Here is a 27,741-nt window from a genome sequence, read left to right on the forward strand (position 1 = left end):
GGTCTGAGCCACATCATTTGGCCCTGTCAAAACACCAAAAGTGAACTAACAAATGTTTAACTTAAAACACAATGTGGTCAAGATGGAAGGGACTTTCATGTGGTATTTGCCGTGTTCTTGCTTTGTGTTCTGTAGCAAGGATCCCTGTTCATTTGGAAAGGGGGCGTCTCACCACAAAAGAGCAAGGCATTGAGCTGGATAGGAGGGGCACCCTGCTCTACCTGTATCAGATGTGTGACCAGGAACAAGTCCATCGTAAACTCACAAACATCAAATCTCCTTCACTGTAACAGGGAGCCATGTCGACTTTCTGGTAGACTGTAGAACTGTAAATCTCAGCTTCTTAAACCCCATATGGAGTCACAGAAAAGTTAGGCAGCCCTAGAAGGATGTGCAAAAGACAAAAATCTCTTTGAAACTAATCATGTAATACATCCGGGCTGTTTCCTGCAACACTCGCTCAAGTACCATGATGCTTCTGAACATACAGCATCCGCACCTCTCGGGACACGGCCAGTGGATGCCGCCTGAAACACCTTGGCTCAGATTTGATGCTAGTGTTAGGGAGTGCCGTGGTTTTACTGTATGCACTAACTTTCTGCTCTCACTCAAACAGTGTTTAATTACAGGAAACAAAGACTTTCAACGTTTTCCTATTGCCATTTCTCAGCATGTGTCAAAGTTAGTGCATTTCATGCGAATATTTCATTTTAAAAATTGCTGTCATTAGTCACTTGAGTGTTATAAAAAAAAAATGTTCAATGAATCTTGTCTTAGGATTAGGGCAAAATTTCCAAAAACTTAATGAGATGACCTGCCATTCTGTGCTACATAACTTATATGAAATACTGCCCTCAGCATTGACACTTATAAAATAAAAATACCATCTCAGGGTTGCAAAGGCGGCTCAGCAGTTAAGCGTGTGTACCACATATCCAGCGCATCTCGGTTTAGCTCCCAGGATAAATGCCGTGCTGTGGAATTACCGCTCAAGTCTACCTGCATCCCCAGCTCCAGATGTTGGTCTGACATCTCCGGCCTCCACACCCAAACACCCAAACATGTAACTATAAAGAAAAATAAAATCTTTTAAAATTGACCATCTCTGAAAAAAAAAAAAAAAAAAAGAATGCTTTGCATCCTGCAAGATCAAATAATCAGCAGAGATTTAATTCTTCAAAAATAAACAATCACATCTTTTTCATTAGTATGCAAATCTCCTCTCATCTTTAATAAATGGTAAAACCCTGAATATACCAAATGTGACTGGTTTGGAATAAATTCCTCTGTGGTTCATCGTCAATACAAGTGTGATTGTATTCGTATAGAAGTGAAGTCCCTTTCAACTGCAGACAGTTTATTAACACGTTTTAAACAATAGCTCAATATAACCATTAAAATTGTATTTCCTTTTAAAGTTATTCTTAAAAAAAGAAAGGCTACTAGGATTCACACTTGCAAACTTGCTGGTTTAGTAAGGGATGATCTTAATCCTCACTTGATAAGGATTACTCTCCTCTTAGGAAAGGAACTTCAGTCTGCTAAAGCATCGTCCACTCAGACCTCCAGCCCACAGAAAGCAGCATCAGAGACAAGGGGAAGCAGATATCTGGTCTAAGTGGGCATTCCTGGTCAATTATCATGGCTTTTAACCCAGGAAGACATAGAGCTGAAGAGTCCATTCTTGTGGTATTCAGCTGTACAGCATGAGGTACCATTTCAGACCTGTGTGTGTGTGTGTGTGTGTGTGTGTTGCAGGAACACAACTGTAGTTTAAGATGCGCGGAAGGACATGAATGACGCGGGATCACCTCACAAGTGGCAACCATTTCCATAGTCATGGTTGTCTTGGACACACTTCATAGACAACAGAGAGCATGACCCTGAGTACCAGGCTCGTAGGCATCGGTCTGCAGTGTGTGAGGAGAAAGGAGAGCCCGGGCAGCTCAGCCACCATCCCCAAGAAGCTTCTGAAAGAATCCACATGCAGATTCGTGTGGATTCAAGGAGTGGCCTGGTCAGACAAGGCTGGCACTTAAGGGAGCCCCATGGGGACAACTTCCCTCTTCCACAGCATGGGTTGCATTTGAAATGAACCAACAAACATCTAATTATTTATTCTTAATGCCGAGAAGCTGGAAGTACTTAGAGTAACTGGCTCCATTCCTGACAGTCATTGGAATTTAATTGCTTGGGGGAGGGGGTTGCAGTCCAGAACATGAAGTCTTACGGGCTAAAAAAAAAAAAAAAAAATCCTGGGGACTGTCTGGTCTGGCATCTGTGAGCAAACAACACCCAGTATTCCAACAGGAGCCAACTAAAGCACTTAAGAGTAGGAACGAGGTGAAACCTGACTATGACCTACAGGCAGGCTACCTTCCTTTCACACTTCCCCCAAGGCTGTGTGCAGGAAAGACCAGCCACAAAGGCACAGACAGGGAGAGCTGAGAGCTCTCAGGGCAATGGTAGAATCGGGTGAATGTCCTCCCTGGAGAAATATGGCTCCCCTACCCAGTGCACAGCATACATCCTTCCATCTGAGGTGGGTGCTGTAAGGGAAACAGGTTGAGCATCTTGTCCCTGTCAGGTTTGAGAGAGATGACTGTATTCAGGTCTTTGTGCTGCTGCTGGCTGTCCCCCAGCCTGTTCTGACCTGGACCTAGTCAGTTTTACCCAGCGCCAAAGGTGTGGCAGGCTCAGTCAGTGCCACCTCAGTTCACACCTGTCTCTGAGAGATACCCACGGTGATGCTTCTCAAGTCTGCAGCGGGGCTGTCGGCCTCTTCCCGAGGCAGGAGGATTTAAAGGCGCATGGTTACTCCCTCCGTGATTACAGTCCTGGTCAGTTTCAGGACCTCATGAAGCATGAAGAATTTCCAACTAATTACCACACCTCTGGCAAATTTCAATGACTTCACTGAAATAGAGTCTATAAACGTGTAAGTGGGGAAACACATGGCAGGTAACCGCCAAACACCCCCACTACTAGACGCCAGAAGGGTATTTTTAATGACTCCGTTTACTTTTTTCTTTTTTTTTCATCCTTTTAGAAAATGTCCATGAACAGCCTACTTAGTGTATAGCTTTGTAAAAATCCCTGTTGGAATGGGGTTGGGGTAGGTCTGCAAATGGTACCCAGCCCGATGTGGGAGCTGATCCACTCAGCATTCAGAGCCAGGATGGTGGAGGCTGGGCATGTGGAGGAAGCCCTGAGGCCGCATCCTGGTCACCTTTCTGCCTTTTCTCCACCCACGTGTAAATGGAGATACATTAAGAGACCTCGAGAATTACCTATTTGAGGACAAACTGAAATTAACATAATGAAAACAGATCTCAGCCCCAAGATGGCCTGCTTCTATTGTAACCAACAGGAACTGAAGGTATCATTGCAGCAGTTTGTAGCTTTCTGCCCTGGTTGATGCCTGGCTACTGAACAAGAAGTGTTTTTTACAGCTTTGGTGTTGAACTCAGAAAGGCTGATGGTATAAATTGGCCAAGAATATCAAAGCAGAGTAGAGAGCAAATGTTCAAATCCTCTGTTCTCAGAAATCTGGCCATCGGTAATTTGCATAAAGCTGTTAAAAGAAGCATTTACCCTGGGATCAGCCCTGATTTGACACACACCCCTTATGTTACCCCAGGCTGCCCACACAAGAGGGGAAGGCCAGTCTAGACACCAAGAAATGTCCACCAACCGGTTGGTCCGCTTCACTATCCCGAACTTTCTTAAGATTCTAGACTCTATCGGGATGTGGGCAACAGATTTTTAATTACTACGCGTGGGATCGCTTCTTACAGATGCTCAGCGGGACCAGGATGTAATAATGCTGGAGATCGAACAGCCAAGAGCGCCCTAGGTAGGGCATAGCTCGCGGCAGACACCTGTTCCTGGTGCTTTTTGGATTTGGGGAGGCCTCAACAGGTCATGCCCGCGGAGTGCAGCGGGGTCTCTTCACTGGAGGTGCTCTGTGTGCCACTGCGCCACGGTGCTGCTGTCAAGGCCGGAGGCTACCAAGAGCGAGCTCCCAACCTCTGCTCACTCGGTCTGGAATGGGTTAAGTGCGGAGGCACAAGAGCTGCTGCGGGCAGGCGCCGGGCACCGCGCGCACTAGATCCACAGAGGGCTAGCACAGCCGCAGCCCCTGCCAGCAGACCCCCAAGCCATAGGTGGCAGGCGGGGACAGCGAGGCGGACGCGCGCCTGGGCCGTGGGCGGCCTCCCAGCTCGTGCTCCCTCCAAGTGCAGGGCACACGCAGGAGTAATCGGTCGCCGCCAACCCGGAGGTTGGCACGCGTGCGGAGGAGCCCGGCGTGCTCCCGGAGTCGGGAAAGCGCACAGAATCGCAGCGCTCGCACAGGTGCGTGGAGGGTTCGCTCGCTCCGGGGGCGCTCACACAGGTGCGCGCGAATGGTCGCGTGCGCATGCGCGTCACATACCCCACGCCCCCCGGCCCGGCTGCGAGTCCTGGGCTCGGGTGGGTTTGCTGGGGTGGAGGGAGAACGGCGAGCTGCGAGCGGTGAGGTAGGGGCCCGGGAGCGGCCTGCGGGACTCTGGGAGGATGGAGGGACCTTGGGGGTGGTAGGCAGGGACGCTGCTCTTGGAGGGAAGTGGGGACTGGGGGTTCGGAGGACCGGGTTACTCCAAGACAAGCACCGGGCGTGGCGTGGGAGGACGGCAGGCGACAGTGAGTCGCCCGCACGGCCCCCTCCCTGGCATGGGTCTGGCCGCTCCCCTCCTGCTGTCTGTGGCGCTGGGTTCTTTATTGGAGGCTCAGGGTCGGGGCTCGGAATGTGGACGTGATTTGGCGGACCCGGACCGGGACCCCTAGGCAGATCCTTGACTCCACGGGTAGTCTGCGGGACGCGTGGGCCATGGCACAGCTACAGTATTCGTTCGGGGAGCCTAGGCTTGTAGAGCCAGACGGCGGGTCGGGGATGCCTGGTGGCCTGCGCGGGTACGTGCCTGACAGCACGGTGGGGAGGGGGTGGAAGGAGGAAAGTGCGCTGCATTTAAATTAGGACTGAGTGCGCAGCGGCTCGCCTTCATCCCGGGAAGAGACTGGGAGTGGAGCCCAAGCCTTCCTGGAACCTTGCCAGCCCCGCTGTGCGTCTGGGACAACCCCCTCCAGGGCGGTAGGGGCAGGTCCTGCCGAGTTCTTCTCGGTTGGTCCTCTGCACCTGTAGCATTAGACCGGAGAGTTTTCACTCCAACATTATTTAGCTTTCCTAAAGAACCACTTCTTTCCCCACCCTGCTAGTGTCTAGTCCAGGGATAGGAAAAATGAGCTCTTTTCCTTCCTCTCGCCCCACTCGGGAGCTTATCTTGAAGTTCCCAGCATCTTTCAACACCGAGTCCTTGGTTCCCCGTGGGTTCCCAGCGCCCTACCTCTTCCCACTGAATCACTCAGTCTCTAATTAGTAACCCTCACCGCTGTCAATGGCGCCCTTAAGTCTTTCATCCTGAGGGTTCCTATTATTAGACCCCCCACCCACAACCCCAAGCCCTGCCAGGCAGAAGGGAGCTTTCCCTGTTACCCGGGTTGCTGGGAAAACTAGCGTCCCCACACTGATTGACTAGGCGCTCCAATGCTCCCTTCCGGTGTAACTCAGCTAAGGTTCTGATGAGATAAAGTCTTCAGAGCTTTTCATATCAAGTACTAGAAATGGCTCATCATATCATTAGACAAATACAGAGGAGAGATACTTAAAATGCTTTGTTTACAGTCTGTAAGTTCATCTCTGGTTTAGGAGGAGGGAGAGATCATTAAATGTGCTTTTCTGTACTAGCCCTTCCCAGCTACAGCATTTTGGGGGCCATTACACCCTGTGTCTAGATCTGTGGGTCACAGGCTGGGTCACTTCACCACTTTGTTCCCCCGTGGTCGGTGGTCTCTGATGGGGTATGTTCAGTACAGTCCCAGCATGAACAAAGGGACTTCACTGTGTCAATCACCTTGCAATGCCTGTGCGCTCCCTTTTGCCGGCGCTCCATCTAGGCTCATATTTCAGATGTTTCCTAAGCACCACGGCATAGATTACTGGGTAAGAACAGCTCTGTGCGAATCTGGATCTACTTAGGCAGTTGCACTGATTCTCTGGACCGCCCTGCACCGAGGATGTGGTCAGAACAGACTGTGTCTGTCAGCTGAGAGTCAGGACTGCCTGGAGCAGAGCAGGCTGCCTCCAGTCTCCCAGGAGTCCCTGTAATCCAGGGATCTTTGCCCTGCTCTGGAAGCCATGGACTGCTCTCTCACCAACAGCCTGGGTTTCTAGCTTTTCTCTGGAAATGTTTGTGGTTATACACCGAGTGCTCTCGTACCAGCAAATGTTTGGAGAACACTTACAGTGAGCAACTTTTATAATAAAATGCAAACTTCTAGGAGTTTACACTTTGGAAACATTCTGGCTCCTGTGAGACATAGTATCATAATTAAATATTGCCTTGGAAACAGAAGCTGCCTCGAGCCCTGGCAGTACTGTTCAAATGGCTGAACATTCTTTCCTTTCAGTGGTGTTTGTTGTTGTCTGCTGGGAGCATGGCACAGTCTTTGGTGCTAGGCACAGAATTCTCCGTAACAGGTCTCCCTACCTGTGTATCTTAGACTCAAAATCAGAGAAAGATACAAAGCATTTCCTCCCAATACTTGGGTAACATCTCTGAAGGGAGTGTATACATCCCATAAGTTTACATAACGGAGGCTCCTTGTGTAGCAAGGGGATTGGTATGGAGTATCAAAGGCTTCATGTGCAAAGGCCCTGTGGTATGAAACGGACCACTAGAAAAGGCCAGAGAGGAGCCCTTGGAGAGCCTGCCTTGGGTCTCTGGTTTCATTTCAGTTCATATACATTAATGAAGCTGGACATCAGGAGGCTGGGTGGGGTTGCATGTGGCTCAGTTTTACAGAACTGAGATCCAGAAATCCTGAAGTTGGACAGTTGGGTAAGATGTTGCATAAATAAAAAGCCTTGCAGGATGCCTGGTGCCGATGTTTTAGCTAAGAAGTCTTAGAGCCATACAGCGTTGGTGTCTGTCTTCATTGGGTCTGGGGTCTCGGAGCCACCTTCAGCTTTTGCTGGTATGGCGGTCGGTCTTGACACAGGATTGGGCAAATGCACTGGTCAGTGTAACCATTCAAAACACACATCCTGTGAGATTGAGCCTCCATTTACTTCCCACCACCATAGGATGCGGTCCTCAATGCTAGTAGCATCAGACTCCTGTTCAGGTCCTCAATGCAGAGAAAACTTGAACAATAACACTCATTCATTTTGCTTTCTGTTGTGTAGTCTCAGGGGTGGCATGCCTGCCAATCGGTGCCAGATGTGGCAGCTGAAAGGCAGAGCTTGAGTCACGAAGGGCGGGGCCTGAGTTGGGAAAGGTGGGACTTGAGTCACGAAGGGCAGGGCCTGAGTTGGGAAAGGCGGGGCTTGAGTCGTGAAGGGCGGGGCTTGAGTCACTGCTCTTCACTTCTGGCATGGCTGGACAGAGGCAGCTAGGCCTCTTGGTTATGTCTATGTGCTAGCTTCTTCCCTGGTGAGTGGTAGGCTGTGAGGAGCATGTCCTAAGAAAGAGTCCTGCAGAAGCTGCGCCACTCCCCCCCCCCCCCCAGAGGAGCCTTTAAAGTCACAGTGCATTCTCACCACAGTCCTGGCCTGCTGACTGAAGGAAGAGATAAAGCTCACCACTAGAGGTGCTCTGTCATCTCATACCCCAGGAAGAGTAAGAAGTGGGCCACATCTAAGGAGTGTCTTTGGAAAGTATCACTTGTCACAGTCCGACCTCCATCTGCTAATTCAACATCCACCCCAACTCTAAGATAAGGGTAGAAAATCTCAATCAATACCTCACACTCTTGTGGGGTCAGAGTTTAAGTCGAGTTACTGGGTGAAGGAGCTGCCTTGGGCCCGAGCCTTCCTATTCATTTGAAGGACTATCCACCAAAAAGAGAAGATGTTTGCCCAACACCCACAGGTACCACAGTGGATACAGCACAGGGTCATTGTGGTTCATGTCGGTATTCCTCAAACAGTCATGGGACATGAGTGTCTGTGTGCAAGAGTGTGTGTGCACATGCACATGTATGCATGCACATGTGCATGTGTGAATGAGTGTGTGTGCATGCATGTGTGTGAGTGTGAGTGTGCATGTGAGTGTGTGTACATGTGTGTGTGCACATGCGTGTACTTGCACACATGCATGAGACGGGGTGGGGGGAGGCTGGTGCTGTGACCAAAAATTACCTGCCAAGCAGTCTAAGGGGAGAGGGATTTATTCTGGCTCAGGATTTGATCTACGGACCACCACAGCAGCACGAACATGAAGTGGCTGGTTGGGTCGCATTTGGTCTAGAAGCAGTGAGAGGATGGACGTTGTTCGGCACGCTTCCTTCAATTTTAGCATGAAGACTGTGCTTCCCACATTCAGGGTGGCTCTTCCCGTCAGAGGTCTGTATCCTAGGTGATTCCAAAACCAGTCAGGTTGACAATGAAGGTGGCCTGTGACAAAGCCCCAACTGGTAGGGCAGCTCAGCAGGCAGGGCCTCCAGGTCTTAAGCTGTGAATGTGATTGTTCTCGAGGACTCATAGTAAGGCGTGGTCCCGGTTTACGGTTTGGGTATAGAGTCTCCCCTGAAAGGCTGTCCTGCAGGCTTGGTTCCCCATGACACGTACTTGGAGGTTGGTGCTGCTCCCGTGCACCAGCTCTGAAGGGCCTGGTTCATTGTGAATGCACCGCTTACTTTTTTTTTTTTTTTTTTTTTGCATCTTGTGTAAGCATCACTTGCCCTGTGCTCTTGGCCATTCCTTGAAGCAGCACCAAGATCTGTGCCAGAGGCCATGCAGTCGGCCAGTGCCATGTTCCTGGACTTCCCCATCCTCAGAGATAAATAGCTTTCTATGTTTTATAAACTTCCCAGCTCAGGTGTTTAGTTACAATCACAGGAGGTGTGTTAGCATACCACAAAGAGCTGGGGTGGTGTAGTGTGAGCCCAGAGGCTGGGTTCTCTCTCCCTCAGACACCTCCATCTCCTTCTCCAAGGCTGTGGGCTGACCAGGTAAGGCGCTCGTCAGAGAACAGAGGACATCTGGATTTACTCAGTCCGTTGACTTGTGCTAGCCTTATCTCAAAAGTGCCCCAGGTTACTGTAGACTGGTGTTGGACCCCACATCTAGATCGTGTGGCACACCCGCAGTAATGATAAAAGTAACCGTTTCCCCATCTCTTGGTGGGAAGGGCACTGAGAGGTAGATAGGCCCCTTGCTCACAGTTACCCTGAGATAACCCTGCACAAGCTAGCAGTACCTCTGTCCTGCCCTTCAGTACCATCAGAGCCTAGAATGCTGCTTCATCTTGTACTGCACCTCTCTCCTTTCGCCGGAGCTGGCTACATCTCACCCCATCCAATTCCCCATTGTTTTCAAATGCCCGGAGTTTCCAGCGGTCTCTGGGGATCCATGCTGCTGAACAAAAAGCCTCACCCGCACATTCCATGTGTCCAGAGTGCTTCCTATCTTTCCTCAGACTTCTTCTGCAAGGCTGCTGCCAACACGGTGCTTACAGTTCCCACTGGCGCCAGCTCTGCCCAAAAGGAGCCACAGAGCCCCGTGCTTCTCTTCCCTGTTTTCCAACTCAGTGAGGTAGGGTCATGGTAACCACAGAGTAGACACCTACAGTAGACTTCCTAAACACCGGAGATTAAGGGAGGTCACAAAGAGAACGGTAAGAGTACCAGGACCTCAAACCACCAAATGCCAAAGGAAAGGCGAGAGGAAATCTTACCCACCGGCTCACCTCGTGCATAACGTCGGTTAAATTCTCCAAAACAGCACATGACAGCTTTTGTACAGATACGATTCAACTAATGCTGCGTGTGAGGGGCAGGCTTCACTTCTAAGGGTAATGTGTGAAGTGAGGGGGGCAGAGAGTTCTACCGTGTGAAAGGACTCACAGGGCCATGGACGACTGTGCTTGTGTCCAGTGAAACAAGCTATCTCAGGACCTTTACGGCCAGACAAAGGCACCCTGTGCTGCAGAAGCATCTGCAATGCAATGACGGTAATTAGAACGGTAGTCTTAATCAGGGGTACTGTTGCTGATCCAAAGCGACCTGGGGAGGGAACTTACACTTCTGCATCACTTACTGTTCGTCATTGAAGGATGTCAGGTCAGGAGCTCAAGAGACAGGGACCTTGCTCATGCAGAGGCCATGGAGGAGTGCTGCTTACTGGCTTGCTCCTCACAGTTCACTCAGCCTGCTTACAGAACCCAGGGCCAGCCACCAGCTCAGGCTGGCACCACCCACAAAGGGCTGGGTCCTTTCCACCGATTATTAATGAAAATGCTCTACAGGCTGGCGTCCATCCCCATCTTACGGAGATGTATTCTCTGTAGAAGTTCCCTCCCTTGATGACTGTAGTGTGTGTCAAGTTGACATAAGACCAGCCAACACAAATAGCAACGTCAATAGTAATACAGAGAATGGTTTATCAGACAGGCAGCGTTAAGTTGCCGGACTTACTTGTTCTTGGAGCTGGGTGTTGTTTAGAAGGCTGACAGAGCAGGCAGCTGGCATGGCATGGTGCCCAGAGCTAGCAGGGACCTGCTGTAGACCACTGCTTACCTTGGTTAATTTCTGTGTCCTCCTCATCCCAAAGGAGAGGGGCACCTGGAACTCTACCTTAAGACTCAGCCCGATCCTTTCCACTTAGTGTCTATCTCGCCGTCTTTCTCTGCTGCTATCTGATAAAGTATGACGTTCTTAGGAGTGTCCAGAATATGCTCTCAGGCCTGGGAAGTTCCTGTATAAACAAAAAATGCCTTTGTAATACTCCTGGGACCCTCTCAGAGAGAGGGCGTTGATGTCTATAGGCAGGCTACCAGCAGGAGCTGGAAGGGTATTGGGCCGCCATCCATGTGACCTTTGGCCCTAGTGGGAGGTAATCTTAACTGCAGAGTCCCCTTGGGACCCCGTGCTGAGGTTGTAAAACAGTCCCTCCTTACCTCGCACTTTACCCTTGTCTGGTACACTCGGGAAGTTTCTAGCTCCCAGAGGGTATGCATGCTGAAGTGTAGGGAGAGGCCACACCAGTCACAGCAGATGTGCAGCCTCACCATTCCAGGGTGGCCAAGCCCTGGTCCAAATGGGAGCTCCTGAATGTGCTAGGCGGGCAGCCTTTAAACCTGCGTGTCAGGAAAAATGATATAAAGATGAATGCTGGCCAGCCCTGAGAAGCCAGCGAGGGTGGAGACATGTCGACTTCGTGGTTCCAGCTCATCTCAGGGCCTGACTGTAGGCAGATTTTGCATCTGCCGGTGTCTCCACCTCTCAGGTCCTAGGTACAGGGAGAGGCCTTCTTGTTCTTACTCATCAGACCACAGGTTCTGATGTCCTCGTCCACAGCGATGGTTAAACTATGCCAACTTAAGAGAACCCTGCCCAGCTCTGCTCTGCTTCACATCCAGTCACCTAGTTACCTAGACTGTCATGTGACCACGCCAGGTGCCCCACCTTGGTCTTCCTTTTCGATCTTATCGGTTCCAGCCCTCCTCTTCCTGACGTCCAAACAGGAAGTGTGGCTTTGCACACTAACTGTGATGAAAAGACTCATGTTTTCCCCTTGGACCCGAAGCAGTTAACACTTGCTGTTCAGGCTGAACAGGAAGCTTTGGTTCAATAACATCCTATGTTGGAGAACTGAGCAGACAGTTCTCATGATGTAGGCACAGAGGGTGAGGAGAGCCATGAAGCTGGAGGCTGGCTGTCCCGCCCCCCTCCCCCCCCCCCCGTCTGGTTTAAGGTGGCCCCTGCTGTGTATCCTCTACTGGCTGGAAAGCACACACAGTTTGGGATCTGCCCATGCTTGGGCAGCCCACATCCCGCTGCCGCGGTGTGACCTTGCCCAGGTTTTACTCCTGTAAACCCAAGAGCTTAGAACTTCAGAAGTCACACCCTGTGGGTGTTCCTTTCGATTTCCTGTGTTTCATTTGCCTAGAACACAAGTAGCCCCATCAGTCACTCACCTGTCAGGCCCAAGAGCGAACGTGGAGTCCAATCGAGTCCTGTTGCCTGGTGACAGTCTTCCTCTGTCTGGGGGTTTCGCACCATGCGTTTAGCGTAGGCCGGCTCATTCCACTGGAAAGCCTCCCACTGATGTATTCAGAGCCACAGATTATAAACTAAAAGGACTTTGGATAAAAAGCAAGTGTCAAGAAAGGAAGTGCTCCTGTTCCTGAGACTGAACATGATTGCTGGGCCTTTGATGTTCACCCATTCTGAGAAACCCCACAGCACAACGCTGGAGGAAACGCCCTCCCCCGTAACTTCACAAGTGCTTTCTGCACAAAAGACCCATCCCACCCTCCTTCCTGTGTTTTCCCCTTTATACATGGTAGGCAGCCCTTTTATATTGTATGAAGTGTATACATGGCATCATAGCGTGACATCCAGAAAGCTTTAAAAAGTTGGACTTAACGTTTGTGGGATTCACACTGCATGGCTTGTGCAGATTCTAGTTCGTTGATTTGAAGGTGAAGTTAGCAGTGTTGCAAAAATAAGACTCAAAATCTTTTATCTTTTGTCCACACCTGAGAGGACTAAGCAGGCACCCCCTACCTCTTCACGGTACAGCCTGGTTTCCTTCTTTAAAAGCCACTGATGGTCCTGCTTAGAACCAAGGTGACAGAACTCTGTGGCCACTCAAGATCCCGCTGCCGCACTGGCTCCTGAGGCTCCCTATGGCTCCACTTACCGCTCTCCTGGGGAACCAGACTCACTCCCACAAGCCTTACCCCCTCCCCAGGCTCCCTCTGGCTCCAGAGTAAATTCCATATTCTCTGAGAGTATCACCTGACCTGGAAGTCAGGTTCTGTCATGACATCCTAGGTCTTGTGTCCCCTCTTAGCTGTCCGTGGCATCTAATTCTATTGGAACATGTGCTGGCTCCATTTGTCTCCTCCTAATACAGTTCGTGGGGCTGAGGAAGACAAACCGATGTCTTGCCCCATTCTGGTGCTCATTCCTGTTGTACATAGCACATGGCAGATGTTCGGGTGCATCCGTGAGTCACTACTGGCAAGTGCTTTCCGGTGCTGAAGGGTCAGTCAGAACCTGAGGAGATGGTTGGAAAAGCTGCAGGTTCATTGGCCCAGCTGGTCTTTATGACACTTTGACCTATCCCTGGCAAAACATTCAGTCTTGGTTTTGGGTTCACAGAAGAGGTAACAATCAGGCTGACCCAGGCATTGCCAGGGATTGGTTGTCACAGCTATAAATGTGAGGCAGACTTACAGTTTGTGTCCCTTTTGCCCAGGTGTTAATGATTCTGGGTGCTTGTGCTCTGTATTTCTCCAGCCTCGATTGAGTCACCAAGAAGGGCAAACACGTAGGATTTCAGGATATTCCATTCGCATCTGGGCATGTGTTCTCATGTGACTGGTGCACAGCTTGAGTCCTCTGACCTGCAGGTGCTATGAGTGAATGAGCATTTAATTACAGCCCCTTTCTGTCAGTAATATAAGTCTGATTCCATGGGTTTGTCTGCCTTGTACCAGAGATGGGGCAGATGGAGTTGCTGTGTATACCAGGTTTGAATGATCGATCCCATCCTTGGGTGTTGGTCCTTACCCCTATCTGCTTCCGAGTGTGGTTTTCCAGCTCATCAAAGATGGACCCCATAGGTTGTGAAGCTAATCCCTGTGTATGTCTCAGAATGGTTGGATATTAAAACATTCACAATCGGATGGAGGAAACAGGTTGTTATCATCTATTATCTCGTGAACTGATGTCCAACTGGATTAGTGAAAAATGTCATCTCTCTAAGTGGATGCTTCAGGTCCCTCTGAATAGCTCTCATCTGGTGATAGTCAAGGGTCCTGAGGAAGAAATCGTGCCTTCTCTCTATTACCCAGCATGGACTGACCCTAGCATCACAGTGCAAATTCCAGGGTTAAAGCATGGCAGGGCTAGAGTCTGTGACCAAGTGCAAACCTTTAGACACCACAACCAGTGTCATGAGTTAGCTCACATGGGCTTGGTAACTAAGGACTAGGAATGCCAGCTGCCTCAACTGTCCTCACCAAGGCCACCTGCGGATTGGGCAGGGACAATTGCAGAGCCACTGCTGGGCTTTGTTCGATCCTTTGAGACCATGCACCTAATACCTTTGAGCACAGGATATTCCTTGTCTCTGAAGACTGTGGTAGCTGTTCTGCTAGTCCCCTGCATGCTTGTGTTGGTGGCCACAGCTGTGGGGGGCATACCTGATGGGTGCTGGTGGTATGCCGTGCCCAGACCTCAGATGCCTGCAAACCGGATAAAGCAGGTTTGGGACTGGGCCCAGTCTAGTGTTTTCTCTCTCTCTTTTGTGTTCCATTTCTTAGATCTTTTTACTTGCATGTTAAGTAATTACCCCCAGCCCCCCACCCCCACACACACACATACACATACACACGCACCAGCCAGGGAAAGTTTTCCCTTAGTTCCAGCTTAAAGCCTACTGAGGCAAATGCTCTCTTTGGTGCCGCCCTGAGCCTACCCTCCAGTCTCTCGTGACCTCAAGGTCAATGCCGAGCTTGCTGTAACATGGCGGCAAGCATAGTTCTGTGACTAGCATTCCATCGGGGCCAAAGGGACAGTAAAAGGGCAGAATATAGTAGATTCAGTGCTTCTATTCTTGAGCTGAGATAACCAGTCAGGATGTCAACTCCCTGGAGTCCCAGTTCACAAGCGACAGATGTGCGAGGCTTGTGCAAGAGCAGCAGGGACACCTTAGACACACTCAGGCTGCACCGTGTCAGCCAGCTCTAGCTCGTGAACACAGAGGCACCTGTAGATCCTGAATAGTCTGCCCACAGCAATTTGACTTTGGGGGTGGATGGCTCTAAAGCCATCTCCCCTTTGAGAAGTACTCCCTTAGCATCATACTTTCTCAGAGAATGCTGACATCCTTGGAGTTCCGCTGCAGCCGTGAGCTTCTGAGAACTCCAGCCTTGGCACTGGCCAGTAAGTCAGAAAGCTGGAGAAGAGCCCCCGCCCCAATCGCCAGCCCCCTTGCTTGTACAGAGGGAGTTGAGATTCCTGTTTCTTGGGCTTGGGGTGTTTGGTATTGTCCCTGCAGACAGGGATACACATGTCAGTTGCTCTTCAGTGACCGTGGCCAGGCTGGGGGTGCAGGAGGACAAAAAGGGAGTGGAGAAACCCATGAGAGCTCCGATGGTGGTGTCAGAACAGTTAGGGATGAGCATTTGGGAGAGGAATTTAAACACTGATTTTCCTGATGGAAAAACTTCACAAAGACCAAAGCTACTCCCCAGCTTCACTGTCCTAGTTTTGATACATTTGAGACTTTCAAGATACGGCTTTTATGCTCTAAAGTCTGCAAACAGTATCATTACAAAAACCAAAGAGGTTTATTTCTTCGAATACGGAAACACATTGGGTGTGATTGCACACACCTGTAAACCTCGGCATGAGGGAAGCAGGAGGGTCTCTAGCTTGAGGCCAGACAAGGCTGAGTGGCAGGGTAAAGTTCAGCATGGGCTGTAGAGTAAAATTCTGTCTCAGGGGAGGGAACAAAAAAACCAAAAAAACAAAAAAACAAACAAAAAACCAGGAGGACTCGGTGCAGTTATCCACAAGAGGCTGAGATCTGCTTCACCAGCGCACAGCATGGCCACCAACCCTGTGAGAGGCCTGTCATCTCTCATATACATCATAGGGTACGTTGTGCATTGTATGCTTCAGGACATTTTTATATGGGTGCTTTATGATCTTTTTTTTTTTTTATATATATCCCTCGTTAATGAAAGGTCTCAGGTTTCAGGGTCCTGGGGCAGGGGTGGGTGTGTGTGTGGGGGGGACACTGAGTGGCTTGTCCTTTTGAGCAAGAGATTTATTAGCTATTGGTGTCGTAGACATACAGTACGGCAGGGTGTATAAAATGTTCAGAGCTGTGCGTCTAACAAGGGGCCCCTCAGAGGTTTCAGAGTGCATGAGGGTCCTATGCCAGGAAGCTGATGAGCAGCCCACAGGACACCCTTGTTGTCAAGTTGACTCCTGATTATCATGTCCATTGGAAAGTCAGGGTTAGAGGTTCAAGGAGAGTCAGAGTGTGGTGCCTGTCATTTCTTTATAGGAACTGTGAGGGGAATTGGGGATGATGGTGATGGACTGCTGTATCTGAATGTGGCCTCTGTAACCCTACCCACACACAACAGTTAACATTAACTCAGCTCCTTGCTGGGGTGGACCGATTACGGTGATCTTCCTCTTCCTGAGTGTCACGTCTTCATGAGTGAGATGAAGATGCATATCATCAGTACCACACGTGGGTCAAACGATCCGGCGTCAGCATCCTCTGGCGGTTGTACCTGAGGCCAGCTGTGGTTGGCGCAGGTACCATGGAACATGAGCTTTTAAGAATTTTGGCTCACAGGAGGATGGAGGTTGCTAAACAAAGCTGCCTGCCCCGACATACACACCTCACATCGTTGCATGGAACACCATCTCGTGCTTGTGGGCACACACTATCGATCTCAAGAGCTGCTGCAACAGGGAAGGCTCTGATGGGTGCTGGTGGGTGGAGGGGAAAATGTGCAGCGAGTGGAAAGATACTGTCCTGTGTCTACTGGCCCAAGGAACCAGGTCGCATTTACTGGCTCTTGACTGTGGAGCACCAGGTGTGGGGAGCAAAGATACTTTCCCCCAGGGAGCTTGTGGTCCTGTAGGTGTAGGGGACATAGTCGTGATGTTGGAGAGACAGAGGGGAGGTTGGTCTTTAAGCACATGATATCATTGAAGTTTGCCTCAGGTTTGTAAGCCCATCAACAAACTTATAGTGAGTTGGCTGTAATAAGCTTTAATAACTGGCATTCTAGTGAAGCATGGCATTTAATTTGGAATAAACTGATGCCCACATTAAACATATAGCCCAGTGTCCACACTGGGAAGTCACACACAACCCGATGCTTTGGATTCATGTAAATGGTAAATAAATGAACAAACACAGACTGAGAGTTGTTTACATACTTTTAAGGTCTAGAAGGTCATACTCTCATGGAGAAAATGTTGTGCAAATTATATATAATTAAGTCTTGCCGTCGTGCATGACTTCCTGACTAGGTAAGAGGGAGGCTTTCTTTACCACCCGTTCCCCTCCCCTGCTTCTGCAAGGTCCTTCCTGGACAAGCTGCCTCACCTCACCGAGAGGAGTCGGTCCTAAGGTCAGGAGCAGGCTTCCAGGGCTTCAGTTACTGCAGCAGAAGCGTGAGGGCGCTCTGCCGGAGACTCCAAGGAATTCCTCAGCCCAGAGCCAACCACAAAGCGGGGAAATTTCCACTTCCAAACCTCCATCTGGTTAAGAATTTCATGGGAATGGTCTTAGCAAAGCCACAGCTGTCTGAGGCTTTTTCTTTATTCTGTTTGCTTAAACTTTCATACTTCTTAAGGCTGGGATAGTTTACGGCTAACACTGATATCGATGTGGCTATTCCAATCGAACAGCTAACGTTGCTTCCCTGAACATGGCTCTACACAAAGGCGGGAGGGACGTGGGTTCAAACCAGCGTCAGAAAACTCAGTCACTCATTCCCACAGACAGGTTGTCAGGAAGCCATACCTGGGGCTTCTGGGCTGTCTGCTCTGTTTCCAGGTTAAGCCTCATGTAATGGGTGGCTTGATCCTATGGGGAAGTTTGATTCCCCCCCCCCCCCCCCCGCACAACTCTTCTTTGAGATGGAGAACTGTACAGTCAACCTGAGCTCCCAGCTGAGGTCACCAGAGTTTCCAAATGTAACCCCGACTCTGGTGCAAGACAGCGTGATTGTCAGTCAGCTCATAGTCTGTTCAGAGCCAGCTTCATACAGGCGTGGTTGACAGGTTTTGCTGCGTTCGTAGGGTGTGTGCTGCTGGCTGTCACGGGGTGACAGGGGTGAAGAGTGAGGCTTACAGCGGGGTCATGCTCAGACCATATGACTCAGCCTGCCCACCATGCCATCTGCACCGAGAGCAGCGTGGGACACTGAGGGAATCGATGTGATACTATTAGAGCCATACTCTGGGAAATGCACTTCCACAAGGCACGATGGCGCGGTTTGTGTTGGGACTAAGGGCATTGTCTTAGTTAGAGTTTTACTGCTGTCGGCAGACACCATGACCAAAGCAACTCTTTTTTTTTTTTTCCTCAAAGATTTATTTATTTATTATATGCAAGTACACTGTAGTTGTCTTCAGACACTCCAAAAGAGGGCATCAGATCTTGTTATGGATGGTTGTGAACCACCATGTGGCTGCTGGGATTTGAACTCCGGACCTTCGGAAGAGCAGTCGAGTGCTCTTACCCACTGAGCCATCTCACCAGCCCCAAAGCAACTCTTAAAAAGAACGTTTCATTGGGGCTGGCTTACAGGTTCAGGGGTTCAGTTAATTATCATCAAGGTGGGAGCATGGCAGCATCCAGGCAGGCATGGTGCAGGAGGAGAGTTCTCCATCTTTATCTGAAGGCTGCTAGCACAAAACTGGCTTCCAGGCAGCTAGGAGGAGGCCGATGTCCACAGTGACACACCTACTCTGACAAGGTTACCCCTCCTAATAGAGCCACTCCCTGGGCCAAGCGGATACAAACCATCACAGGCGTTCAGAACACAGCCAGCATACGTTTGGAGGTAACCGAGTTTCCTTCCCCTGAACGAGTAGGAGGAGCTAGAGTTAGTTCACTCCCAGAACTAGCGAATAGAGACAGGTTCCATAGGTGTGGGCCAGACCATACCTTTGCCTTAGCATAGCTTAGGCGTGTAGACTCTGCTCACTTACTGAACCTTCTTTCAGGCTTCATACTTTCTCCAGGATCTTTAAACGGCCAATCCCAACCTTCCCTTTTAGACTCTTCTGTTGCTGCTCGGTTCCCCTGTCAGGCTGTGAAGGAACATAAAGATACCATGGTCTTATCACCTGCATATCCCAGGGACTGTCAAGCCAGGGAACCCGGTCATTCTGAGACCACTCCCCAGGTCAGACAGCTTTCTAAGGTTGATAGTCCGTGGTCTCTCCCAGAGGTAGTGTGAAGAAAGGGCCAGTCAGGGAAGTTGGCCCGGCTTCTGCTCATACAGTGAAGTTTCCAGACATTTCCACGGGAGACACAGTATGTCCTGCTTCTGACTTCCATCTCCTTCAGTGGCTAAGCCCAGAGGAGATGCTCGACCACCTTTGGGCTGCCGGTGCACCTCTCTGTGTTTGCAGTCACCCGCACATCCTCACTGCTATGGTCCAGCAAGTCCTTCCATTCCCTGGACTGACGGCTGGGTGGAGGCTTCGCTGGCGTGGTCCTAGATCATCCAGAGAACATCACGACATGTGTCCTCCTCCGTGGAGTCCTCTGACCCAAGGTGTCGGCTTCCCAAGCTCCCTTAACGTTCTATCTCTGGAGGCTCTTACTGCAGTGCATGGGGGAGGGGTGGGACATGCCACTTGAAACAGATCTGGAATGGAGGGAACTGAACGTCTCCAAGTTCCACGATAAACATCAGTGGCAGAGTGGCTGGAGTTGCCCGGTGTGAGTGGGCATGCTTCACATGACATACTTCTAGGTTATCTTCTTCACCATAATGAACACCCGACAAACAAGGGAAGAGTGCTGTTTGGGTTTGCTGCTTACAGGGTTATGGTCCATTACATGGGGTAGGTGTGACAGCAGGGGCTTCATCTATGGGGGTTGACAGCCTGCTCAAGGTTTGTCATGTCCTGGCAGATGAGAAAGCAGAAAGCTAGGTGGGAGAGGGATGGACTATAACTCTTGAGCCATAGCCCCAGCTCCTAAACAGATGCATATATATATATATATATATATATATATATATATATACACATATACACACACACATACATACATACATACACACACACACACATCCAGGATAGCGAATGTGGCCCAAATCAAATTCATAACTTAAAACATGAGGGTTTAAAAAAAAAACTTTTAGGGGTGGGTTAATGTGACTGTGCAGGTCTCCCCAAGGGACTCCGTAGATGGCGACATCCTGTCTTGGTGTCAAAAGGTTGGGCGTGCCCTCTACTTCAGGCATCCACAGTCACCTCCAGTAGCAGCACTGGCTGGGAACCGTGCGTTCACACGTAAGCCCGAGAGGGGCAGGTCACACTCGAATCGTCTCAGCACTTGTGGAATGGTGTGTGTGTGTAGAGCAGGTCATGAGATGTGTAAGGAGAGCACCTTAATGCTTCTTCTCCATTGCCTAGGGGGACAAGAGATTCTCTACATAAGTGCCAGGCCTGAGCCGGCTCTGCTCTTCCTATTCACCCTCTTCAGAAGGCTAGAGTACAACTGGACCACAACAACCTGCCCGTCAGATCGCCAGCCAGGCAGGGAGGGAGTCAGAGGCCAGTGTGTGCCAGGGCAGGAGAACTCCGCCCAGTGTTCTTTGGGATCCAGACACCCGCCCACAGCTTCTCTAGTTGCCTTCACGCTATTTGACAGTTGCCTTTCTGAGGAAGAGACCTGATTGCAGTAATGACCACACGGGGGTAACAGGTGGAGCCTCAGGGATCATGAACTGGGTTCTTTTTAGTCCTGCGCCTGGGGTAGGCTGAGTGATTATGTATTTCCTGTCCACCAAACTCCAGTGATGATTAGACGCGTGGCCACCAGACTAGAGTGCTAACTGCAGTTGGCGGAGGACCTGGGGTAAAAGCGTTTCACTCAACAATAAAACTCAAATCTTCCTCTTTCCTTCTGCAGGCAGGAGCAAGAATGTGGAGAGTAATGTGGAAACCTGACTCAGAAGGAAGCAGGAGAGGCTCCCGGTGACAAATGAGGAAAACCTGGGCACACACAGAAACTGCCTTTCCAGAGGCTCGCCCATAGGTGGCGTGGTTTCCTAGGTGATCGGTGTGGGCTCAAAGCTGATTCAGACACACACCTCAGCTGAATTCTGGGCTGCACAGCTGGAGTCTGTAGAACAGAGCTGAAGCTAAGGATTTAAATGTGGTCACCGTCCCTGGAGGATTTGTTGGTCCTGGGTCTACAGTACTGTGATACAAGGTGACTCAGTGGGTCCACATAGAGTCCAAGGAAGGGCAGGCTGTGGACCAGACACACTTAACCTCAGTTCTCCAACGGAGCAACACAAGGGAGCCTCAGCTCAGGGCTGTCGGATGTGCAAAATGCAAAAAAAACCAAGACAAAGCAAAAATACAAACCCTCGTTGTCACCAGGCTGGTTCACCTCCGCCCCAACGGATATAGCCTGAGTTGAGGTTCCTCTTTCGAAAGTTCAGAGAGAGTTGGGCGAGTCCTCCGCACAAGAGAGGAGAGTGGGAAGGGCAAGGTGGGAGTGGCGAGAACAGGGGGGTGGACATATGTGAAATCTGATCCGGTGCCAAGGAAAGGGTATGTGCTGCCAGAGACCCCAGGGCAAAGCTCAGCCTTCACCAGGCATGTGTAGCTCCTGAGCTGGCTGGCTGCACACAACACAATCCGCTCATGGAGAACTCGGTGGCGCCTTTCGTCCTCTACCCGGGGACTGAGCCCAGGACTCCAGGAGAGGACACCGTGCCTCTGCCAGCCGAGGAAGAGGGCGCTGCATCCCCAGCGCAGACACCCTGCAGTCTCAGCGCCTCACTGTGCTTCAGCTCCGGGGACGACTCCCCGCCGCAGTCTCGCGCCTCTGCCGCGGAGGGCTCCGAAGCCTCTCCGCCTTCTCTCCGCAGCGACCTGCGTGTGGTGGAGACGCAGTGGGATGTCAGCAGCGCCGCGTCCCCAGAGTCCCCGGAGGAGTGCGCGCGCCCGGAAGAGCCCGCGTCGCCGGAGGATCCCCCTTCTCGCCACGAGCACGCGCGTCCCGTGGAGCTCGAGTCTTTGGATGAGCTTGGGGAGCCCGTGCCTGTGCCTCCCGGGGTCGGGTCCGCGCACGGAGAGCCCGACCTTGTCATCGAGGTGGCCGGTCGCCGGCTGCGGGCGCATAAGGCGGTGCTGGCCGCACGCAGCGACTACTTCCGAGCGCGGGCGTCCCGGGACGTGCTGCGGGTGCAAGGCGTGAGCTTCACTGCCCTGCGGCTGCTGCTGGCCGACGCGTACAGCGGGCGCATGGCGGGCGTGCGGCCGGACAACGTGGCCGAGGTGGTGGCCGGCGCGCGCCGCCTCCAGCTGCCCGGCGCTGCGCAGCGCGCCACCGAGGCCATGGCGCCGCAGCTGAGCCTGGACAACTGCTACGAGGTGCTGAGCGCAGGCAAGCGGCAGCGGCTGAGCGAGCTGCGCGACGCCGCCTACCGCTTCATGAGCGACCACTACCTGGAGGTGCTGCGCGAGCCAGCCGTCTTCGGTCGCTTGTCCGGTGCAGAACGCGATCTGCTGCTGCGACGCCGCCTGTGTACCGGCCGCGCCTGTCTGCTGGCAGCTGCTCTCGGGACAACCGGGGAGCGCTCGGGCAGTCGACCGCAGAGCCCGTCCGGGGACGCAGAGTCGCGCGGGGACGCGGCCGTTTATTGCTACCAGGCGGAGGCCGGGGAGTGGCGCGAGCTGACCCGGCTGCCCGAGGGCGCGCCGGTGCGCGGCTGCGGCCTCTGCGTGCTCTTCAACTACCTCTTCGTGGCTGGCGGTGTGGCTCCTGCGGGTCCCGATGGCCGCGCTCGCCCGTCGGACCAGGTATACTGCTACAACCCGGTCACCGACTCCTGGAGTACTGTGCGGCCGCTGCGCCAGGCGCGCTCGCAGGTGCAGCTGCTGGCCCTGGACGGCCACCTGTACGCCGTGGGTGGCGAGTGCCTGCTCAGCGTGGAGCGCTACGACCCGCGAGCTGACCGCTGGACCGCGGTGGCCCCGCTTCCCCGCGGCGCCTTCGCAGTGGCCCATGAGGCTGCTACCTGTAACGGCGAGATCTATGTGTCCGGGGGCTCACTCTTCTACCGCCTGCTCAAGTACGACCCCCGGCGCGATGAGTGGCAGGAGTGCCCATGCAGCAGCAGTCGAGAGCGCTCTGCCGACATGGTGGCCCTCAATGGCTTCCTCTATCGCTTTGACCTGTGTGGGAGCCGCGGTGACGCTCAGGCAGCAGTCGGTTCAGGTGGAGGAGTCAGCGTTTTCCGCTACCATTGCCTGGCCAAGCAATGGAGCCAGTGTGCTGCACACCTGAGGCCCCCCGGCGCACCCGCAGGCCTCCAGCCCTTTCGTTGTGTTGCCCTGGATGGTACCATCTACTGTGTGAGCCGCGTCGGGACCTGGCGTTTCGTGCTTTCTCAGGACACCGAGGCTGGCAGCGATATGGGACCTGGTGGCAGCTTTGAGCCCGAGCCCCTGGGATCCCCCCTGGATGTCCGGGGTGTACTCTTTCCATTTGTACTCAACCTGCCTGAGAAGCCGGACCGCGGGGAGCAGGGTGCAGCCTAGGACAGGATAAGCTGGGCAGCTCCACTGTCCAGCATTGGGGGTGGGGTGGGGGCTCAAAAGAGTGGGCTAGCCCCCCACCCCCAGTGGGGGAGGAAGGGCAGAGATGTCTCAGGAATGGAGGAAGCAGAAAGGCCAGACTGCTGGCCACAGTGCATCATGCAAACTCTTTGAGAGTAAAAGAAGCTTCGCTGGCTCTGAAGACATTTTGGCAATGCTGTTTTAAGCCCACCCCCCCACCCCCCTTGCCATGCTGGATTCTGCTCTTGCTTCGCTTGTTTAGTGGGGGTCATAGCTTTCAGTGTGGGGAAGATACAGATAAGCCCATCCCTAAGGGAAGAGGTAGAGGAGGTCACAGATAAAGTAGGATGCAGGTGCTGCGGACTCAGGTGTAATGAGGAGCCTGCTCAGTCCCCTCCTTACCAGTGAGTGCAAGGCTCTCAAACCTGAATGGGGTCCTAGAAGTAGGCTAGGTATCCTTGCAACCGCTCAGAGGTTTAAAATCATAACTTATACGATCTGTGCGACTCAAAACGTTCACCGAATGGTTCACAAAGTTTTTGTAGGATCAGTTTCAAAAAGTAATTTGTCAAGTGCTCTGTTGACCAGTAGAGTTGCCCTTGTTGATGACAATGTTAGCCAGCAGCATGCTGAACGTGAGAGGACGGGAAGCAAGGGTGGAAGGGACTCAGGTCAGGAGGCTCTGGTAGCTCTGCGTGCTCACCCACTTTCCTGTCTTAGAATGAACTAGGGAATTTTTTCCCCCTCCCTAGAACAAGGAAGTTAAAATCATGTTTTGACAGTTGCATGCTTTGAACTCTCTGCTTGGTTATGTTTTGAACGTATCTTCTGTGATTCCAATGAGGGAAGATGAATTTACAACCATCTCGAAAGTGGTGTGTGTGTGTGGGGGGGGGTTGGTGATATGGAGGAGGAAAAGGAGAAACACCCGTGTTTTGAGTGTAGTTTAGCAAGTGATATTCATTTAGCTTCCAAAGACACCCTACTAGAGTGGGAAGGAGACTCCTACTTAGGTGAGGTTGCAAGGACCAAAACCAAGTCCATTCATTTTCTCCCATGAGTTAGGATGCTGTGCATTTGAGAATACACAGGCAGGGCTTCCCATGTATAAAGAAGTTAAGGGTAAAATACGTGCTCCCAGGTAACTGGTTTAGATCCCACACCTAGCCCACTGATTTATAACAGTGGGGCTCCTAAGCATTCAGAGTTTCTGGAACATAGAGGAAACTCCACATCCACCCTGCCATCTCCATGGAAACTGTTGGTTGGGGGGGAGGGGAACTAGGTTAGGGTTTATAGCCTCCTCTGAAAGGTCACAGTGGAGTGTGTTTAGAAACAGCCTGGCTCAAGTCTTCTGCATGACCCAGGGGAATGGAGTTTATAGTTCCTGTTTGTATGTTCTGGTCTCTCTGTGCTTGTTCGTGGTTACTCATAAACCAAGGGAATGTCTTGGCAACTCGGTTAATCATCTTAAGAAAAACAGGCTTCCCATTGCCTCGTTTTATTGGTCTTTGTGAGGGGCGTCCTGGAGAAAGGCTTGCAGATGAGCGAGCGAGCGAAGGGGGACAGTGCTTAGAGATAGCCCATTACTCCTCAAGCACCAGGCTTATAGAATTCTATCATGTGACTCTTGCCCCTGAGAAGCCATTCCTCTGGAATTCACATTTGGGGTGACATGTCCCCAGAGAGGACAGATGTACATCAGACAGAAAAGTCTTCCTGCTCGCATCATGCCCCACAGAACACACACAAAACCCAAGGAAGTCAAAAGGATAAATGTATCTATTTACAGATCATGAAAGAACATTAGTTTGCTGATCACAAATAGAGGTGTGGCTGACTTGTTTGTTTTTTTTTTTTTTTTTTTTTTTTTTGAGAACATATAAAATATCTTGTGCCCTATTTGTAAACAGTGGTCCCCCCGTTGTAAACAAATGCTACAGGCCCTGGCACATCTCAGCAACCGTGCATGTTGTATCTGGGATCTGGAAGACTTAGCACCCATCGGTCTTAGATTCATTTCTCCTTGATATAAGCAACTGAAGGGAGAAGCGGTTTATTCTGGCTCAGAGTTCAGGTTACAGTCCACCAGGCTGTGGAAGTCCTAGGCAGGACCTTGAGGGAGCAGGTGCTACTGTGCCTGCAGACGAGACAGCATTTAATACGTATGGCCTGTGATGATCTGTATATGGTTGGTCCAGGGAGTGGCACTATTAGGAGGTGTGGCTTTGTTGGAGTGGGTGTATCACTGTGGGCATGGACCCTCATCCCAGCTGCCTGGAAGCCAGTCTTCTAGCAGCCTCTAGGTGAAGATGTAGAACTCTCAGCTCCTCCTGCACTGTGCCTGCCTGGATGCTGCCATGCACCCACATTGATAATAAAGCATTGAGCTTGTGAACCTGTAAGCCAGCCCTAGTTAAATGTTGTCCTTATAAGACTTGCCTTGGCCATGGTGTCTGCTCACAGCAGTAAAACCCTAAGACACTGCTGTTCAGCTCAGCTCCCTGTCTCCACATCTCCATTCCCAGGACCAAGTCAGGAAATACTGCTACCACAGTGAGCAGCTCTTTCCATTCTAATTAATGTAATCAAGGCAACTCCCCACAGGCATGCTCAGAGGCCCATCTTCTAGGTGATTCCAGATTCTGTTAACATTCACCTTCGTCCCCACAAGTGGGAGTGACATTGTTAAGGTATTGGTTTGGCAGTGAGGGGAGTGGGCTTTGCGGAGATGCGTCTCCAGTGTGTGAACCAGTTAGGTGCTTCCTACACACGGGTCCCACTCTGCCTCTAACTCCACAAGGGAGTTTGGTTAGCATGAGCACAGATCTGACTGTGGGCTAAGAGTCAAATAAGGCTAATGTGCTTGGGACACCCATTCTCAGTTCTGGGGACATTAACCCGTGTACATAGCCACCCCAGGTGTTTGAAAGGACAGTGCCGTCTTAAGGAGTAAATGATTGACAGGCACACAAAGATTGACCTTCTGTTTGGTTGACGGGTAATTACATTTATATTGCCAAGATTTGTTTGGAAGCTTAGCAACGAGCTAATGTTTCTCGATTTTATTTTTCTTTCTGTTTTGTTCTTTGGCATGGGACAAGCCCCACCTCTAGTGCAGACACTTGGCAGCTCCGTAGACTTGGAATGTGGTGATTTCTGCTTCTGAGGAAATGATGGCAGAGGTTTCTTTTACTCTAAGGAAAACGAATGCTGTGGGAATCTTGCTGGCTGCTTAATTTCTTACTTGTATCAGTTTTGTTACATGGGGGTTGGGGGTCAGGGAGAATGGAGTCCCTCTAGTCCTGGTGGTGTCTGTGTGACCTGTTAGCAAACTTTGTCCAGTGCTGAAACAGTACATCAGAAGGGTGTGCTGTTCTCAGCTGAAGTCAAGGTAGAGTCAGGACATGATGATTCGGAATGTCTCATTGGCAGATGTGAGCCCAATAGCTCTTTGGTGTAGTGTTTGTCTTTAGGGGCCCTCCCTAGCTTACAGAAAGTTTTCATTTTCACACTCAGCTTTTTTTTTTTTTATGTCCCCATTTCTTCTGCAATATTATTCACAAGAAGGTAATGACTCCAGCTGAAAGCAGAACCCTTGCCGGCTCTCTGGGTGCATCTGTGTTTATCCAAGCGGACACGTCCTGGATGCTCGGCCCACATCCATGAAGAGGGCCGCACCTCGAGATGCTGAAGGACCTGGTGGGGAAACGGGTCCTGGCAGCAGCCTCACCCGGCTTTGTGACCAGGCTTGGGTTGAAGTAAAAAGTCTACATTGTATTCCAATGTGAGGCTGCACTCCCCACCACCCCCTCATGCTTGGTAAAGCTCTGACTAGTACCCACTACTAACTAGTACCCATATGCTTCCATTAAACATCAGCACCTGTTTGAGACAAAGCCGGGCCAGCCGTCTCTGGGTGTGCAGTTACAGTGCTGACGCTTGAGTCTCACTCTAGGCATAAATGCTGTAAAACCTTGTATGTTTGTCACCTGTGCCAAGACCAAATAAACCATGCGGAATCTGCCAGCGCTCCTGAAATGTCGCTGTGCATTCTTTTCTCTCCACCCCCTAGAAGGACAGGTATGGTGTATCCCAGTAATAACTGGGATCTGACGAGTCTCAGGAGACCTAGGGTTTTGTTACTGCTGCCGGTGGATGCTGATGTTTCCTCTACCTCTCAGCCATCTTCAGGGTGTTCATGACCTCCAGGTTTTTATCTGTCCTCACAGGTAGCCAGGTCACAGCCTAACCCTGCCCTGGTCACCTGAGAGGCTGAGGTTATGGAACCATGAAGGCTCTATGTGGTATTGTAAGATCCACAGGCTGTCAGAA

General features: G+C 51.2%; 1 protein-coding gene across 3 annotated transcripts; it reads left to right on the forward strand.

The window, feature by feature from the left end:
- Positions 1-3,835: 3,835 nt before the first annotated feature.
- Kbtbd11 (kelch repeat and BTB domain containing 11) lies at positions 3,836-27,447 on the forward strand. 3 transcript variants are annotated; one of them, XM_021219028.2, is made up of 2 exons: positions 3,836-4,356; positions 20,744-27,447. In XM_021219028.2, exon 2 carries the CDS (start codon positions 21,487-21,489, stop codon positions 23,386-23,388), a length of 1,902 nt encoding a protein of 633 aa, XP_021074687.1. In that variant the 5' UTR covers positions 3,836-4,356; positions 20,744-21,486; the 3' UTR covers positions 23,389-27,447. The 3 variants fall into 3 exon arrangements, with proteins under 3 accessions (XP_021074687.1, XP_029387928.1, XP_029387929.1); XM_029532068.1 differs by lacking the exon at positions 3,836-4,356 and adding an exon at positions 4,378-4,520; XM_029532069.1 differs by lacking the exon at positions 3,836-4,356 and adding an exon at positions 4,378-4,515.
- Positions 27,448-27,741: the final 294 nt, after the last annotated feature.

This window comes from Mus pahari, chromosome 19 (assembly GCF_900095145.1).
Source record: "Mus pahari chromosome 19, PAHARI_EIJ_v1.1, whole genome shotgun sequence".
NCBI classification, from domain to species: domain Eukaryota; kingdom Metazoa; phylum Chordata; class Mammalia; order Rodentia; family Muridae; genus Mus; species Mus pahari.